Below are 20,367 nucleotides of genomic sequence, written 5' to 3'. Positions count from 1 at the left end.
TTTAATATTACTATTAATTATTATTATATAATCAGTAACTGACTGATTACTCCTCTAACTGGTTGATTTTGTTAAACTGTGTTTGCAAATCTGTAATTTCTTATTGGAAGGTTCCCAGAAAGCAGGACTGAACTTTTTAGCAAATTTTATGACACTTATTAACATTTCTATATAAGAAAGGCACTCTAATGTTTCTTGGAAGCATCACTTGCAAGTTGTAAATGGTTTTCAATGTGCCATTAATAAAAGTGAGGTTCCAATTCTCTTTACTGTAGGATGAACTGTTTTATTTCAAGGGCCCATTCTTTGCTTTTTCAAAACATCCTACTTAAAATCCTGGGCAAAATTTGATCAGTGTGTATCAGACAGTGCTGTGCTCTAGAAGGGAAGATGAAGAGTGGTGCATGACCATATCCTTATGCTTTTGATCTGTCTGTCCTCAGACAGGAGCCTGACTAGTGCTAGGTTTTATAATAAAAATCACTTCATCCAGTTTTAATGTGGAAACGACCTGAGTTGTTTGTGTGAATAAAGTTCTGGCGATCTCATTTAAACCTAGAAAATGTTATAGTCAGATGGCAATCCATCCTGTTTGATACCTGCTGTACCCAGGTGTTGTGGTGTCTTTCTTTTTATAGAACAAGGGAATCCAATTACTCTGGTCTCTAGAGTATAGAGCTAGATGTGTAAGTCTTAAAAGGACTTAACATTTTCAAATACACAGTGGCATCCCTGTCCGGACTCAAAACATGTAGCAAAAATGTAACTTAGGAAATTTAACCTAGAAAGTGGAGTTCTTATTTCTTGCCTCTTTGTCCAGGTAACAGGATTATATCATCTTTCTACAAATATCACATGTGAACCAAGTTTATGCTGAAGAGAGTATGTACATTTCTGTAAATTATGTAAATTTCTGTAAAGTATTAAACCTGGGATTAGGGTATGAAAATATATATGGGTGTTTCTAAAGCTTTAATAAGCATGGGCATAATGAGAAGAGTTGTATGGATGTGTACAAAGATCGCAGACATTATTTGCAATGAATTTGGTTCAATACCTAGAAGCATTGTCTACATTTCTGATAAAAACGAATATGCCATGAGGTTTCACTAATATAACATAGCTGGTGAGAACCTTGTTTAACTCACTTTGTTTAGGATCATAAACAAGTTAGACATCATATAAATGTTTGGGTGGTGACATTCCATGAGGCAAGCATTTGGAAAATGTACGTTACTTGTTAGGTACTGGTTGCTATATTGCTGTGACTAAAGTGTATCAAGAAATTGATCTCCTTAGTACCAACAAGCTGTTGAAGTCTGTGCACCCCCAAGATGTTTAAAGGAAGCTATCATGAATTATATTCTTGCTCCTTTTCAATAACACCTCATAGTGATGGTGCTTAACTAGGAACACTATCAGATATGATCCACCAACAAGAAATATATTTACAGACAAGGGCAAAGACAACTTAGAAATAATTATTTAGGATGGAAGTGTCACCAGTGACATCTGATCCTCAGAAATACCCATTGTCATAGCTCCCACATGCCAATAGGCTTGAAGAATTTCCAGATGATTAGAAAAGGGGTAAAATAGTTACTGCTCTGAATGGCTACTGGGGAATCATTACTGCTGGGGCAGAAACAATGTATGCCACTTAGAAAGAAAGAGCCTAATTTTTATCATATATAATTTGTAGATGAAAAATATCATCACTTGTGGAAATGTAATGCAGAACTGATGGTAGTACTCGAAAATGTGGGCTGATGCTTCAATATAAAATACTTGCAGCCAAGTTGCTGACTGCAAAAGTACTCACTAACCAATGTTCATTCTTCTCAAATACATATAATACCCTTCCCTCTATACTGTACAGGTTATAAATGGCTTTTGTAGGACTTAAATTTTAAAAATCAATTTAAAAATATCCACAAAGTCAACTCTTTCATTTCAACATTTTCCTTTTTATCATTCCCTGATGGGTTCTTATGTGAGTATTTTTGTCAATGTAATGCTATATACTTCCAACCACTGTAGCAACAAATATCATGCATTAATTCATTAGTGGACACATTGTGGAATGGTAAATTATTCCAGGTATAATGTGGCCACTGAAGATACAGAAATGAAAGATGATTTCCTTACCCAAAGAGTATAGATGGGGCAGATGAAGAATTCAACAGAGTGTAATCTACATCATGGTGCAAATAAGCATGTGGTGTCAGCAACGTGCAGGTTAAATGGGACATCAAGCTTATCTGGGGTGGCCAGCCAGCTTGGAAGATTGCTTAAAAGTGAAGTCAGTTGATATAATCTCCAAATGATGAGTTGGAGTTATTCTCACGATGAAGTGAATGGAGGAAGGGTGTTCTTGGCAGAGGGAAACTTTGCAAATGCAATGAGCCCTGAAGGAGTGTGGCTGACTAGGGGATGTGCAAGTAGCTCCATACAGCTGGAGTGTATAATACAAGACTTGGAGAGGTAGACAGGGAACACAGGGTTTATATAGCATATTAAGAACAAACATGTTTCTGATTAGTCTTATTTGTAATGTAGATTCTTTCTTTGTTTAAAACAAACAAACAAACAAACAAACACCAGGCCAGATTTCATATAGCATACTATAAATGTAGTTCCAGATACACTTGACTGTTCAATGTGAGGGAAAAGAAAAAATTGAAACAAGAATAAGATTACAGATTGACTCTAGCAAAGTTGTATAAAAGCCCTATTAGCCAGTTGGTTAATACATTTTATTTGTTTTATTTGCCTAGACTTCTTATTATCCAAAACAGCCCTCAAATTATGTGTTATGTATCTCAATCCCTGGGGGGAATTTCTTATCTGAGCTTTCCTTTCTTTTTCACTCTCCCTCCCCAGCTCACTTTTTGAAGCCCCATATCTGCTGCAAAGGCTACTGGAATGGGAGGCCAGACATAGAGACTCTTAAAAAGAGTCTAGTAAATCTGGGCATCCTGAGTAATGAACAAGGGCCAACAAAAGAAGTAGCAGTAATACAGAGGAGTATACTCTTTAAACAGACTAGGAGAACCAGTGGGATGGAGGGCAAGTCACTTAAACCTGGAGACAGGATTTCATTTTTTTATCTGGCAACAAATCTTTCCTCTCTTGCACCATTGAGAATGTACTGGTCACCACACCAAAGCAGATGTACTGGGATGTGGGTGGTGTGGGGGACCAACATCTTCAGTATGTTCTTTTGGGGATTGCTAACACATTGCGTATGTCATCACAAGATGTACCACATTTCTGAGGCTGAGATTTGAACACTAGGGTCACACAAACCAAAGCATCTATCATCTGGCTTATAATTTCCTCCCTTTCAAATCCTCTAGCAAAGCATTCAAACAGAATATTTTGTTAGAGCCTTTCTCTATACCATGTTGTTCACTAGACATGAATCTCTTTTGCCCTTGTGAGCTGACTTTTCCTTCTTCCACACAATAAAAATTTACATTAGTTTATGGGGGTAGGAGGCTGAGAGGCAAGCCCATGTATGTATTGAGATATTGATTACTTTTTAGAAAAGTATTTTATTTTAATAAATAACATGTGGTCATATTATTGCTATTATCAGAAATTTAAAATAAAAATTCCCTCCATGCTGGGGCTTTTTAACTAAATCGTCTGGAAAATTTCTGAAATAAATGAATGCCTTTGGCTGTTGTCAAATTCTATCTGTCAAAAAAATAAGCAACTCTTCTAGCAGGATGCTTACCCTATGATTATGCTGAAACTCTGACACTGCCCAAACTCTCTCAAACATAGTTTGTCCTGAGTGTTGTAACCCAGTAACGATTAGATGGACAATATAGTGTACTTGGGGTGCTTCATTGCATTAACTGCTATGTGAGATCTGCCTTGACAACTGAACATTCCAAAGAAATGAGAATGTAGCATAGGCATGGAACACATATCCTTACCTATTTTACAGGTTGTGTAAATACAGGCCTGAGATACCTAGAGAAAGAATCAAGCTGGAAAATGGGAAGGCATACGGATAGTAAAAAAACTGATTATATGAGATAGCTTCCATTTCTTTCTCTTACTAACAGACAAGCTGTCTTGTTCAAGGCTCAGGAGTTAAAGTCCCTTATCCTGTTGCAAATATAACTTGCATTTAAGTCCTTCTATATCTCAGGGAGACATGATCTTAATCCAGAACTTATTCCAGAAAAATAAACAGACTTACTGTTTATTTTCTTCCAATGGCAAAGGGAGAAAAAGATCAGTTTGGTAGAGTTCCGTGGTGGAGCTGTGAATCACCTCCTTGTCATGCTTTTTTAACCAAAAGGTTTATCAGTCTATTTAAACTTTGTAGTGATCACTGTTGAGTAAACCTCATGCTCAGACTCTCTAGGTAATCATTTGGGGCCAGCTTTTTCTCAAGTCATTGTCTCTCTGCACCAGCACATCAGAGGGATAAAATGCTTCCTGCCTTCTTGTTTATAGGTTCTATATTAAAATGGGAACATTTTATAATTTTTAAGCAAAATTTTTGTAGCACTTAAACTATCTCTTTTTAAACAGAAATTAGAAGTCATTTCACCATAGAATGAATATCAAGGATTATATTTTGCTGTGCTTTTTTCTATCTTCCCAACCACGAAAGAACAGTCTTTTAAATTTTATCTACTTCCCTCAGCTGTTTCTTCAAAAGCAGAATAGAATTTGACTATTGGTCTGGCCTAATTCCTAGAGGAAATGAAAGAGAATTCGACAAGATTAGAAAAGTGTTACTCTTGGAAATTTCTATGTTAAATGAAATTAGCCAAGGCAGTAAACATTAGCTCAATTAAATAATTGTTGGAACAATGCATTGTATATGTGTATATCTATTATATGTGTGTGTGTTTGTGTATGCATTTGAATGTTACATCGATAGTCTAATTCTGCTATTAAGGTGACATTTCTGAAACAAAACAGACACTTTTTAATAAATAAACTTCAGTTGGGGTGCTTGATACCGCTTCTAAGAAGCCCTGCCTCTAGGAAAATAATATTTTTCAAGCTCTCTTAGCATGAAACCATAAAGCATAAACTAGCAAGAAGTAAAACATTTCACTTTAATATTGTAGTATTAGTTCCTTTTTAAATTGCATTAATTTTAATAGGTAATACATGCATCTAGTGCAGATTACAAAGTGTTTAAAAGAGTTTACATGTAAAGTAAGTTTTCTCCTTTCCTCTGTTCTCAATCCTGTCTGTTCTCAATAAGCCTGTCTACCTTCCCATGGGTAAACCCTGTTACACACTTTCTGGGCATATTTCCTGAGATAACTTGAGCTAACTTTATACATACGTGTGTGTGTGTGTGTGTATCTGTGTGTATGCATATATATACATTTGCGTATGTATATATGTATATTTTATATATGTATATATGTATATATATGTGTGTATATATATTTCTGAACCCATAAGTTAAAAATTACTTAAACTTGTATAACATTCAAAACTCACAAGTGTTTACATTTTGGGTGCAAAAATATTCACCAACCTTAACCTGTTCTATAATCATAAAAAAAGTATTTTCTAAACAGCAATTTGAAAGTATGTTTTCTTATCTACCTGAATAATAAACTTTCGAATTTTAAATGTCATTTTCATTGGAAAAGAGAAAGGTGATGCTATACAAAGAAAAGCATATAATAAAAGCACACATCATCTATTTATCATGCTTGATATGGGGAAGAAGAGTGTTTTGTAAAGGCCCACAGGATACAAAATATAAAGAAAATGCAAAGTTTGAGCATTGCCAGCACGACATAGGTGTACACCACATGAGGATATGAAACAATCCAGCCATAATGGGTGTGTTGACAGCTCTGAGTCCACACAGCGTTCCTCCCAAAGTGCACTGGTGTGTTTGTTATGTGTTATTTTACTTTTTCATACAGTTTTAGAAACTCTCAAGCCCACCCCCAAGCACAGTAGCTAAGCACTAGGAGTAAAGATGAACCTTCCTGGAAATTGTTGTTGTCAGTGAGCCTCTCATTTAGACTCATGTTGTTTTCAGGGAACCAATCCTTCACTTAGACCCATGTCTATTTGGAGATAATACTGAGTTGCATTTTATATGGACCAGTCATTGTCAGTATGATATATATGCAGGAGGCATCAGTAATCTTGCAACAGTTCTATATAGCCGTGTTTCCCTATCTTACCATATTATATCATCACCAGGACGGTATTAGTTAAAAGTACAGATTCGTGGACCCCATCCAGTCTTCTAGAAATAGAATCTCTAGTAGAAGAGTCTGTGAAGCAGTAATTTGTAAAAACAAAACAAAACAAAACAAAAAAAACAACCCATGGAATTTTTATGATTAAGTAAGTATGGAAACACTGCTGAATTCAGAAATTGTAACCATTTTATCATAGAAGAAACTAAGACTCGGTAATTTAGCTAACGGTCCCTCCACCAATCAATTTTGTTTGATTTAAGGAAGCATAAATTGAATTGCAGTATAACTTCATATTTTGCCCTACCAGGTTACTTTTCTGAAGTAAAATTAGGTCATGAAATCAGGAAAATTTACAAGGCAACAATGAAAATGTTATACTATAGATGATCAGTTCCAGATTTGGAAGAGATCTTAAGATTGTGCAGTTTCTTCCTCTCTTTTGGTTAGGACAATTATACTTACCCAATTACAATTTATAGAGGACTTTATAATTATATATTACTCCCAACCACTGCTATAAAACCTGAGATGCTGCTTTTTCAGCATGGAGTAGAAGTGTTTTGTCCTATACATTTTAAACGAGTGGGGATGGCTCAAAAACAAACACAAACAATCAAGAGCCAGGTAAACCTCATAGTTAAGATTTCTCTAGGCGCAGAGACCACATGGAAAAGTTTAACTCTCTCCATTCACCCCATGATCAATATCAATATTGTACATGCTACAGTTGAGAATGTGGTCTGTGTTCAAAGTAGAGCATTCCCTAGAATTTCCTTTCTGCTTAATGACACACAGAGAACAGGGAGGAGTAACCGAAGTTAAAGAGGACCTTGCCTTCCTTTGATAGAGTTACTGTTTCTTTGGATTTAAATGAGGCTTTCTGAATACACTGGAGAAGCTAATGGACCACTAGACAAAATCCATCATTTCTAATTTATAATTCAGATAGGTTTAGGAGATATTCTTTCACCTCTGAACTTTTGTATCAAAAACCAATTTGCTAAGCACCCTAGCCTTAAAATGAATATGTGTAAAAGGTATTGAAATATTTTTCATGGGGGTGCAGAGCATGAGTTGTTCTAATAAAATCAATGTCTAGATCCTCAGCTTCCAAATTGTTTCTTAAAATTCTCAAGGAATATGCCTGGGTTTACATAAATTTTTTTGCCATTTTATGTGGCGAAAAAAGGCAAAACCTTCATGCATTCCAAATCTCAATAGACTGCATTAGTCAAAGGTACGAAAACTTTTTTAGGTGACAAATAAGTAAAACTTGGAATTTTGATTGGAACAAAGATATGTTTAATGATTGATCAGAGCATCTTAAACTCACAAAGGTACTTTCTTTCTTTGTCTTATACTTATTTTTTTAAAAGTGAAACTTGGCCCCAGTTGGAAATTCTGTATGCAGAACATTCCAAATAGTCGCGATGACTTGTATATTTTACAATCTAACTGAAGGTTTTTCAGATTACGTAATTTTTCAAGAGAAAATGCCCATGAGTAAATATGTTGTGATTAATTTCAGGATCAATATGCTTTGATTAATACAATAGTCAGAAGTTATTTTATTAATCATGTCAAATTACTGCAAATTTTATCTTAGAAAATGTTTAATGATTAATAAAGTAGCCAAAAGTTATTTTATTAAATCATATCAAATTACTGCAAATTTTATCTTAGAGAATGTTTAACATTATATTTCATATTAATAAAATAAACACATGCCAAAAAATTTTAAATGTCAAATGTATTGAAGGATATATGTTTTTTTCAAAATTATTTTAGGGGTAACAGACAAAACATTTGCACATCACTGAACTAGTAGTTTCTGGATCATAGTTGGTGTTCAATAAATAAATGCTGAATAAATATTGATTGAATACTGAATAAATACCCAAGCAGCTGCCTTAATGAACCTGTAACTACACATGCAGGACATCATGTAATATCTGAACTTTTCCCCTTAAATTTAATATAGCTCAATCCTCCTGGCCTGATGTTCATGAATCTTCAAAGATGCATCTAGTACACCCTTATCCCCTAGAGGTAATAGGAGACAAAGTGAAAGATGAGATTGCACAGCCTTTGGCAGATAGTGTACAACAGCACACAGCCAGATTGACATATAAGTCCCTACACCTCCTGCAGTTGCACGTTAGTGTTTGATTTTGAAATGACCACCTGAAGGGTACCTTGCCTGTTTGTGGAAATATAGATCTGTCATGTAGAATACCATGATGAGGAAGATTAATCTTTTCTCTAAGGACTCAGGGCAAGCCAGTCCGATCAGGTTTCCCAAATGTAATTGCCAGTCTTCTGCTGTGCTCTCAGGGACCCCAGATATATTCTCATCCCCAGTTCTTTGCTGCTACCTCCATCTATCCACTAGTCTCAAATATTTTTCATTTCCACATCTGGGTCGTCCCCTGCAGGCTTTCTTCTGCCTGCCTAGCTGATGATGTTTTCCTGGCTCCAGAAAACTTCTGAGATTGTTACAAACAGTGCTTGTGGGGACAAAAGATTGTCCTGATTAAAATAACAAAAAAACTAGGACGGTCTTGCAAGAATCCGGATGGGTGGCCATCCCACGAGAACACTGTGATGTTTCTCCCTTCTTTTCTTCCTCTCATCATTAAATAAGGCCAATATTATTATTTTGGAAACTTAGGAGTTAAACTAAGGTATTAGTTGTAGTCAAAGGTTTATTCAATGATTGGTACTACTGAGATACTTATAACACTTTTTCTCCTTTCATTGTTCTTAGGGATCTGATTACTTCATTGTTGTATTTTCATGTTCAAAGGAATAGGCAAGTGAAAATTAATTCAACCCTAAATGTAAGTCTCGAGTTAATGGGCCTTTTCGTCCTGCAGTTTTGAGAAGACTTTGGGGGAAGACAGACTTAATTATTTCAAATAAGATTGAGTGACTACATTTTATTTTACTTTTGTTCATTAGAATATTATGTGACTATCATTACTTTCATGATGGACTTTCGATCATAACTCTGATTTACATTGAGTTTAAATGAACATAAAACTGTACTCAAGAAATAGAATGAGAAAATACTGTTTACAGCTTTGTCAGTGTTTTCTGCCAGTATTCTGTTTTTCCAACAGCTGCAGTAGGACATGCTGTTGGTATTCGGAGCCTTCCAGAAAGAGATGTGGCCAAGTATATTTTTCTAATCTCTAACTTCAGCACATAGGTCACCACTCAGTCACCTTGTCGATGTGTCCATTACACTCTCACTATTAATTGCTCTTAGTGATGATACCTGAGGCCTGAACGCCAGGGAAGAACTCAAGATCCCGAAGTTCTCTGCCACTGAGCACACATTACTTATTTCTAGCAGTTACATAAACTCTCTTCACTTTACTGCTAAAGTTTAAGTAATGATTCTAAATTAGTACAGAGGAAATAGACTTTAAAAAATCTTTTATGCTAAAACGAAATATCAATTTTTGATAGATTTTATTTTCAAAATATGTCCAATGTGTTTATTCTTCTAGTTCCTGTCATGGTTGTAATAATAAGTAACACTGCTATTTGTGGGAATCACTCTATTTTTAGCCTAGAAAGGGGGTTGCAGAAAATGTCTTTGTTTTTTGGCCTAATCACTGACAGTTCCCATGTATTCTGAATTTATGGCCAATCATCTGCTATTATTAGGTGTCCTGAATTAATTCATCTCCTAATTGTAACTGATGCAATAATGAATGATTCTGCATGAAGCTAAGTGTTCCTGGATACTCATAAGCTGAATTTATGATTCAATTGTGGGGCATTTTAGCATGTGATAGGTGTAGTAGAGTCCTTCCCTAATTCTTTCACTTGATTTCCAGTCTTCCACAAAATCATTGCTCCTCAGTCAAAAAGGAAAAGTTATCTATTCTGTTCACCTAAAGTCCAAGTAAACAAAGAGCCATGAGAATGCACTATTAACAATTGCCATAGCAAGTAAAACAAAAATCAGCCCTTTAATTCACCTTTAAAATAAGCACCAGGTAAGCATATTATTGATTTCGTTAAATGGAAACTTAGACTAAGGTATTCAAGTTCATTTTTTGCTTGTCACCAAACCATCATCAAATGAGACTAGGCAATAGCCTTTGGAGGCCAAAGTAAATGGAAAATAAAGATTATCCATGTGAGAGTTTCTGAATGGCACTTTAATTAATGTATATAATTCCCTCCAGCAGTCCTTTCATTGCCACAGTCGCTTCTTCAGGATCCTCCACAACTACTGTTAACCCTCTATCCCTCTCTCTCTCTCTCTTTCACCAATGATATCATTTCCAGAAACTTTAGAGGAGCTAATGTAGGGAAAACCCAATGGCAACTGGCAACTGCAGAACCCTCATACTTCAGTAGAAAATGCCTACTTTAAAACTCTTTACTAAAATATAATGCATTATGCTTAGTAAGACATAAGAATTGTTATTAATGGGTTAGAACCATATTATTTCATGTTTTATGTTTTCTTGCTAGAAGTTATCACAAGGGAAGCTTTATGGTTGAAAAAATCTGGGCTAAGGGAAATTGATTCCAGAGGGCAAGGCATGCCCCCAAATATCACTTGCTTTCCCTATACTCTTCTTCAATCAATTTATTTCATCCCCTCTTGATTGTATTCATATATAAAGACTGTTTATTGGATCCAGGAGTTACATAAGCATATTAGAAGCTGCGTAACATAACTTTACTTTTCAATTATTACAAAATTTATTTTTAAAATTTCCAAATAATGCCTCCTAGTATTTATGTTCTGAGATTCAATTCCAAGTATAAGTTCCCAATATACATAACCTTGTATAGTTAGGCAATTTTTGGCATACTTTCTCTGCCTGTGTCATTTTTACTTCAAGTTAATTAAAAGATATATTGGAGCATAATAAAACTATGTATCTTTTAATATACTTTCTATTTTTGACAAAATGAGTTTCCCTCTTTAAGAATTAAATCATGATAATTTTATTGTAATCCCATTCAAATACAAGACTACTGTGCATCCCATTTTTTCTAATGTCATCTGCATCAGATATTTGTCATTTTAATATTTTCCAGTTCCTGTCAACTGAGAATGGAAAGACGGTGATGCACCATGCACAATTTTTTTTGCATACACTGCAACTTTTACCAAATGACCAATAAAAAAATTACCAACTTTTACCAAATGAACAGCTAATAAATAAAATAGTGTATCCTGTGGACTATTTTGGGGGGATGAAATCCAGGATTATCCTATACTCAGAATTGCTTGAGGATTTGTTATTTGAGTTGTAAATAGCACATGATGTTTTATGTGGCACATGTTTATTTCCGTTGAAAGAGCATGTCCTATTTTTGAGGAAGGAAAGAAACTTGTAACATCAAATGTTTCTTGCAAAACAATTTGATGAAATAAATGTAAATGAATCAGAAACATGTGAATTGTATTTCATTAAAATTAATGGGTTTAAATGTGAAGGGGGTAAAATGCTTGGGGGAAAGAGTGTGGTAAGGCGGGAAGGGACATTTGTTTTGTTTTCATCAGTCTTGGATTCTTTAAAAATGGCTTAATAGTCTGAATTTCATCTCATTAAGATTCTCTTAAGCCCAGTGGTGGAGTTACAGAGTGGGACAATAAAATGCAAATTTATTTTATATCTTTATGTGGTTCCAGTTATAAAGTACTCATCAAACATTGCCACTATGCAGTCCTTCAAAATCACTTTCAGTTTTAAGTTGGTGGTTTTTCTATGTAATTCTTTTTTTTTTTTTTTTTTTTTGAGGCGGAGTCTCGCTCTGTCGCCCGGACTGGAGTGCAGTGGCCGGATCTCAGCTCACTGCAAGCTCCGCCTCCCGGGTTTACGCCATTCTCCTGCCTCAGCCTCCCGAGTAGCTGGGACTACAGGTGCCCGCCACCTCGCCCGGCCAGTTTTTGTATTTTTAGTAGAGATGGGGTTTCACAGTGTTAGCCAGGATGGTCTCGATCTCCTGACCTCGTGATCCGCCCGTCTCGGCCTCCCAAAGTGCTGGGATTACAGGCTTGAGCCACCGCGCCCGGCCTCTATGTAATTCTTTTAATGGTAAACAAGAAATTGTAATAATGCTAAAATACATGTTTTATCTGTCAGACTCACACATAAATTTCACATTTCCTTTTTCTAACTGAAGATGATCTGATCTAAATGGAAAACATGTGAGGGCTGAATGTGTAGACATATATGCAGGAGACAGGCAGGAGGAGAAGACACTGGAAGAAAGGGAAAGAGTAAAAGAAAGAAAAAGAAAAAAGACATGATCAATGCAGGCCGAGCTATGTCATTAAACCTAATTCATAAGTAAAGCAGTGAAATCTCTCTAAGTATTTGCGAGCCATAAACATTTTATCCCATAGTTTATGTTCAAATTATTTATGCTTGCTAAAAATAAATACATAGCTTATTTTATATTTTGTATTTTCATTTAAAAAAATCATCTATTACTCTGTAAACAAGGAAAAAATCAACTTCAAAAAAGAAAAAAGGTTTACAAATGAGTCTCCCTGCCTCAAAATCTGAGTAAGTTTGATGTGGGTTATGACATTTTAGTCTCTCAACTCCCAGTCTCTGAACACAGGGACATTTTTAATGTTCCAAATAGTTCCAAGAGGCAGGGGGTACACAAATGGGTATATATGTATGTATAACCCCTGAAATCTTCATTTTCCTAAACTCTGACCATCTTCTGTATTTTACATGTATTTTTTTAAAGATAATATATGACACTGCTGAAGTAGCCTTCTGGACATACCTCTAGGTAGAGAAATGTATGAATAGAGGTTCTTTCTTTACAACTGAAGGCGTCGTGGCCTGTGGGGCTATTTCAGGTCTGTAAGGAGTCTGTTTTTGTGCTTCCTGGGAATATAATGATATAACTGGATCTTAGCATCTCTCTGGCTGCTGGGAGCTCAACTGCTGCTTATCAACATGTTTGGAATGAGGATCCTGTTCATTAGTGTCTTTGTGTCAAATAATTCACTGTCTCAAACTGTTCTGGAAATGTTTCTCCTCCTTGCTTTTATAGGCAGGAACTGAAAGGATTCACTTTTAAAGTATTTGTTTCATAATTGGGCAGGAGATACGTTTTGGCTTCTAGCATAGCCCTTTGTTGTTTTATTTAACATTTCTCTCATCGTTCTTTAACAGCTGAAAAAAATCGAGTGGCGAAGATGACTGTGTCATTTGTACCTTACAATAGCATTAATGCAATAATTACAACTGCTTTGGAGACCCCAAAGTCACTCATAAGGGTTCTATGAATCAATAAAAGTCTAAATTCTAACTCTAGAGTTGTGTCAATGAAAATATACAAACAGCTTCAGCTTTATCTTTGTCATCAACAATAGATATTTATAAGGTCCTCAGTTAAGTGTCACTATTTAGGATCTAGGTTCAGAACATTACGATGCTGGTATAGTTCCTTTCAGGTGAGATATATCGTGATTTATTTTCTATGATGATTTGCTATAGTAATGTTTCATAAGTGAAACAGGATCTAATCCTTTACTTTTGGTGTTGTTCCACTTGATGTCAGGCCTATCCTTGTAGCAGTGATAAGGAGTGTGAAGTTGGGAGGTATTGCCACAGTCCCCACCAAGGATCATCGGCTTGCATGGTGTGTCGGAGAAAAAAGAAGCGCTGCCACCGAGATGGCATGTGCTGCCCCGGTACCCGCTGCAATAACGGTAAAAGATCTCACTACGTGTTCATGGGTCTCTTTCTTTTCATCATAGTAAGCCTGTCTCTCGAGTCAGGCTATCTTCTCCTTACTCGGACTCCTGAAATATAAGGAGCCTGGTAGAATTGGTTTAGGTAGTGCAAGATTACCTGAATTTCCTCCCCAAACCTTAGTTTTTCTAGACTCTGGTTATTTTCTATATTATATGACCTGTGCTGATCTAGAATACTGCCACGTTGAAGTGTCATGTATAAACAGCAAGACGTTCTATTCCAGTAAACACATGAGTGAATGCATGTAAAAGAACCAAAGACAGAAACTTGATATGATTTAGTAATGCAGTTGTAAATATCTATTCCAGTTTTGTACTTTGGGTTTACTCAAGATGTTCCGTAGCTCAGTCTTAGGGTAGTAGAGTGATTGGTTCCTCCAAAGAGAGACACAAGATTTTACTCCCCAACCTGGCTTCATCCAATATCAATGAATTTATAGGCAGACAATTCAGCAATAATGATGAAATGGATCACAGACAAGATGTGGCAAAAACATTAAATAATTGCAGAAGGTAATTAGAAATATATACTTAATCATATAAAACAACATAATCAGGCTCATATTCTCATGCCTATTCCTGACCTCTGGGTGTAGACCTATTGTGAGTCGCCTGCACAGGAGGTGAAGGGAAGAAGAAGACCTTACATCATTAGAGAAGTTTACAGTGTAAACTAAGATTATGTTGTTAATTAATAAAGGAATCTGGATCCAGAGGGTGAATGTCTGATCAGATTATTTAAAAATATTAATAGCTAACATGGATTCTTCACATATATTCACAATAACTTTGTGAATATATAAAATTATGCTTTTATTCCCAGTTTTGTCCAAGGTCACTTGGTCTTGAGAGAGACAAAATTCATATCAAAGACGTCTCACTTTAGGGCCAAAGTATGCTCAGTCTCAATAAATAAGTAAATGAATGAATGAGTGGATAGATAGATAGAGAAATGGCTTCATATTTCACATCAAGAGAGTACGTGGATAAGTCTCACATTTCGTAGAATTGAATTAGTCTGACTGATTATGTGCTCATCTCCAGGTATCTGTATCCCAGTTACTGAAAGCATCTTAACCCCTCACATCCCAGCTCTGGATGGCACTCGGCACAGAGATCGAAACCACGGTCATTACTCAAACCATGACTTGGGATGGCAGAATCTAGGAAGACCACACACTAAGATGTCACATATAAAAGGTAGGGATATCTGTAGTTGTGGGGTTTTTTTTAAATAAATAAATAGAAGAAAAATATAGGTAATGAATTCCATTGGTTTTAGAAAAAAATTACAAGGAAGGTTCTTTAATCCTAGCTAGTCATTAAACTTGTTATTCAGGTGGCAAATAATGGAAACAGACCATAATGGATTTATGTGATTAGAGGCAGAGCCAATCGATATCAACCAAGACTTTTCATTATAAATGGTAACAACATAGAAGATAGTATAAGTGAAAATATTTCATGTGCTTCTGATTGCAAAAGAGAATTTTTTTTTTCTGAAGTGTCAGGGTAACATCTATTATTGGTCATCATCTCTGCAGGGCATGAAGGAGACCCCTGCCTACGATCATCAGACTGCATCGAAGGGTTTTGCTGTGCTCGTCATTTCTGGACCAAAATCTGCAAACCGGTACTCCATCAGGGGGAAGTCTGTACTAAACAACGCAAGAAGGGCTCTCATGGGCTGGAAATTTTCCAGCGGTGCGACTGTGCGAAGGGCCTGTCTTGCAAAGTATGGAAAGACGCCACCTACTCCTCCAAAGCCAGACTCCATGTGTGTCAGAAAATTTGATCACCATTGAGGAACATCATCAATTGCAGACTGTGAATTTGTGTATTTAATGCATTATAGCATGGTGGAAAATAAGGTTCAGATGCAGAAGAATGGCTAAAACAAGAAATGTGATAAGAATGCAGATCACAAAAAGAGAGAAAGAAAACATGAACTGAATAGATTAGAATGGGTGACAAATGCAGTGCAGCCAGTGTTTCCATTATGCAACTTGTCTATGTAAATAATGTACACATTTGTGGAAAATGCTATTATTAAGAGAAAAAGCACACAGTGGAAATTACTGACGAGTAGCATGTGACTTTCCAAGAGTTTAGGTTGTGCTGGAGGAGAGGTTTCCTTCAGATTGCTGATTGCTTATACAAATAACCTACATGCCAGATTTCTATTCAAAGTTAGAGTTTAACAAAATACTCCTAGAATAACTTGTTATACAATAGGTTCTAAAAATAAAATTGCTAAACAAGAAATGAAAACATGGAGCATAGTTAATTTACAACAGAAAATTATCTTTTAATTTGTAACACTACTTCTGCTGTTCAATCAGGAGTCTTGGTAGACAAGAAAAAAATCAGTCAATACTTCCAAATAATTGCAAAATAATTGCCAGTTGTTTATGAAGGCCTTTAGGAAGACAAATAAATAACAAACAGCTACAAAAACATTTTTTCAAAATTTTAGTTTTACCTGTAATTAATAAGAACTGATATAAGACAAAAACAATTCCTTCAGATTCTGTGGAATGACAGTATATCTCTCTATCCTGTGTGATCCCTATTCTGAATGCATTTTATTTTCCAAGCTATATTCATAAATTGTAACTAGTAAAATACTTGCACAGAGCAGAATTTTCACAGACGGCAAAAAAAAATTAAAGATGTCCAATATATGTGGGAAAACAGCTAACAGAGAGATCATGATTTCTCAAAGATTTGCCATAACCTATGTTTTGATAGAACTAGATTGTTAAATGCATGTATTCATACACACTCTGTGGCAACAGAGACTTGGGCTGGATCTGTACTGCACTGGAGCAAGCAAGAAAATTGGGAAAACTTTTTCGTTTGTTCAGGTTTTGACAACACATAGTTCATATGTCTGAGGCACAAGTTGACTATTCGTCTTTGAAACCAGGGGATGCACAGTCTCAATGAAGATCTGCGTGGGATTTGCTATCATAATATTTACTACACAAATGAATTCAGTGTGAGGTCATGTGTCCATACTACCCTCAAATTATTTATTTTGTAGTGCTGAGATCCTCAAATAATCTCAATTTCGGGAGGTTTCACAAATGGACTCCTGAAGTACACAGAGTAGTGAGGTTCCATTGCCCTCTATAAGCTTCTGACTGGCCAATGACATCATCCAATTTTCTTCCCAAACCTCCGAAGCATCTGCTTTATTGCCAAAGGGCTAGTTTCTGTTTTCTGCAGCCATTGCAGTTAAAAAATATAAGTAAGATAACTTGTAAAATCTGCATATTGCTAATCTCTAGACACCACAGTTTCTAAATTCTTTGAAATTACTTTACTACTTTTTTTACTTAACTCAGTTCTAAATATTTTGTCTGGAGCACAATAGAATAAAAGTTTATCTTACAGTCGTGACTTTAAACTTTTATAGACCACAATTCACTTTTTAGTTTTCTTTTACTTAAATCCCATCTGCAGTTTCAAATTTAAGTCCTCCCAGTAGAAATTGAGTTTGAGCCTGTATATCTATTAAAAATTTCAGCTTCCCACATATATTTACTAAGATGATTAAGATTTATATTTTCTGCACAGGTCTGCAAAAACAAACATTATAAACTAGTCTATCCAAGAACCAAAGTTTGTATAAACAGGTTGCTATAAGCTTGGTGAAATGAAAATGGAACATTTCAGTCAAACATTTCCTACATAACAATTACTATATTTGCAATTTGGTTTCTGCAATATTTTTCTTATGTTCACCCTTTTAAAAATTATTATTTGAAATAATTTATTTACAGGAAATGTTAATGAGATGTATTTTCTTATAGAGATATTTCTTACAGAAAGCTTTGTAGCAGAATATATTTGCAGCTGTTGACTTTGTAATTTAGGAAAAATGTATAATAAGATAAAATATATTAAATTTTTCTCCTCTAAAAACTGAATTCAAAGTTCCTTGTGTTTTGCCTATGGGAAGAATTTTCATAGAATCATACTTTCTGAGAGTTCAGTTGAACTTGGTCTGATTTTGAGGACTGAGTGTGAATCATTTAGAGGACATCAGCATGAGATAACTCAGAGCAGTTTACTATTACAAAAGGTAGTTTATTTCATGGCAGTTTAGCTGTAATTGTTAGAGAGTCATTTCCTTTTTTTTTTTTTTTTCCTGTCAAACCAAAATATTCCACCTTGTGATTTACAACATTTAGTCATACTTTGCCTTCTGAAACAACTTGGAACAAGAAAGTGCTCTTCACAATTTCTTCAAAATACTATAAGACAGGTAACATATGCCCCATAATCTTCTCTCTAAGCTAAAGTTTTCCAAAATGGAAATACTATTATGCTTAGAGTATTGGTTCATTTCTACATGAACCAATGAACATGAGCTACACGATGCCTTTTTCTATGTTTGGAGAGAAACTGAGTGAAATCAAATCTACTTCCTGGGAAGCAAGTGTTTCCTCTGCTTCCTGAACTGGAGATGTCGGAGTGTTTTGAGGAATAGTGTTCACCAAGTATGAGACCAGGGATGCTACAAAAGCCTATGTTGTATTAAACATCAGAATGGGCTGCAAATGTGGATAATAAACATTCTGTGACATAGTGAATGAATTAAATGTAGCTATGGTTGCTTCATGAAGCTAAAACAGTCCCACAGCTAGAAGTTAGAGTTAAAAATATCTTAAGCATTGCTGAAATATTTTCCACAATATGTTAATTAGTCATTTAAAGATATTCTTAAATCATTGGCCGTTTCCTCCAGTGAGAATATTTATATTTTCTAGTTAAAGTGTGCTTTTGACTATAATAATCATAAGGGAGATCTTTCTCTTTTCTATTTTGCTCAGTGAGATGCTCTGAGGACTGACAAATTTTCCTGATATTTTATTTTATTTTATTATTTTATTTTATTTTAGTTAAGAAACAAAATACCCTTAAGTAGCCTTAGTATTTTAGGGGAAAACATTCAGTTACACTTTTGTAAATGTAATTGTAGCCTTAGGATTTTAGGGGAAATCAATCAATTATAATTGTCTTCACTCAAAATCAGGCCAGTTGAAAACCAGATTCTTTAAAAAAACAGGCAGATGAAAGATTACTCATTGCTGGTGAAGTTAATATTGGAAAATGTAGCACGTACCTGTGAGCAAGAAGACATTCTAACACTAAACACCAGAAATAGATTCTGTGCCCATTCACATTCAATACCAGGCTATATCAGTTCCATCTTATGGGAGCAGCCCTATAAAATTTATAATATGGATGGGCGGAACAGAATGACATGCCTCCTTCTCGGGTTATTCTCATTCAAAAATCTCATCCAAAATTTTCCAAAACTGGACAATTTGAACTACATGAAAGGAGTGAGTGAGGGGTGGAGTGAGACAAAGATGATCATTCCATCCCACATCAAATTCACTTTAAAGATTGGGAAAGAAGAATCCCTCCTCATATCCTTCCCCAGATCTTTATATTTTTAACTCATTGTGCATACCATTTGTCTATGGTGAAGATATGAGTTTCAGCCAAAATCTGACTTGCTACCTCCTAGGGGAAGTCCCTGATGAAGTCATTTTCCTAATGACAATCATTCCTTCTTTATGGATCCTTTCAGGATATGGTGTGGTGGGAAATTTAGCTTTTGTCACCAGGAGCTTGCAAAATGTTTGAAAATAATACATTAACTAAATAAACTTCAAGATCACTCTATCCAGGACTAGAAAATAATTATTCTTTTTACTGTCCCAAATTATATGCATCATGTCATCTAACACAGTCTATTAGAGATTGTGCAGTGAGACTAAATGATACATTGAGTATATGATAATAAAATATGTAAAAGCATTTCAATAATAAAATTCTAACAATGCAGAGATGCCTCTCCTTTGAATATAAGTCTTCTTTCATTGAAAATTTCTTAGGGAGAAAGTAAAGGACAAAAATTAAATCCTCTTGCATGTTAAAGTCAAAATAACTTGAAGTTCAAAAGAATTAAAGTCTGCAATTATTATCTTCCTCTTTAGGATAAGGAGTCCAAAGAAATCAAAGTTTAAAATCTTCAGGTTAATAGTTAAATATTCTTCCTTATTTCATGTTTTGCTCTGTCTCAGCCATAGGGTTTCCAGATGCCTGAGTGAACTAAAACTTCTTCAGCAGCTATGGCCTGAGTAGTTTCTCCCTAGAATGACTGCTGGTTCAGAAGATTTATTAGTTTGACAACAATCTCTGATGCAGCTCACTTTTACTAAAGTCCAGTGAATTATTATACCACACTCAATGAAGCCAAAGGTGCCACCACATTTAGAAAACAAGCTAATCTAGTTCTTAGAGCAGACACCTTAGGCAAAGTGCTGTTAACACATGCAGGGCTTACAATGCCAAAAATCATAGCAGAGATGCGTA

The 20,367-nt window shown here is 35.3% G+C and overlaps 1 protein-coding gene across 1 annotated transcript in view; it reads left to right on the top strand.

Annotated features, from left to right (window-relative positions):
- Window positions 1-17,906, top strand: part of DKK2 (dickkopf WNT signaling pathway inhibitor 2) — a 107,111-nt gene extending 89,205 nt beyond the window's left edge. Inside the window, exons 2-4 of the mRNA XM_023220079.3 lie at window positions 13,776-13,926; window positions 15,016-15,171; window positions 15,516-17,906. Of these exons, the coding sequence (XP_023075847.2) occupies window positions 13,776-13,926; window positions 15,016-15,171; window positions 15,516-15,766 (558 nt within the window). The 3' untranslated portion in view covers window positions 15,767-17,906. The remainder of the gene's footprint in view (window positions 1-13,775; window positions 13,927-15,015; window positions 15,172-15,515) is intronic.
- The last annotated feature ends 2,461 nt before the right edge of the window (window positions 17,907-20,367 follow it).

Source organism: Piliocolobus tephrosceles, chromosome 3 (assembly GCF_002776525.5).
Source record: "Piliocolobus tephrosceles isolate RC106 chromosome 3, ASM277652v3, whole genome shotgun sequence".
In the NCBI taxonomy this organism is placed as follows: Eukaryota; Metazoa; Chordata; class Mammalia; order Primates; family Cercopithecidae; genus Piliocolobus; species Piliocolobus tephrosceles.
Note: the sequence above shows the minus strand (reverse complement) of the source record. Positions and strands in the feature narration are given on the sequence as shown.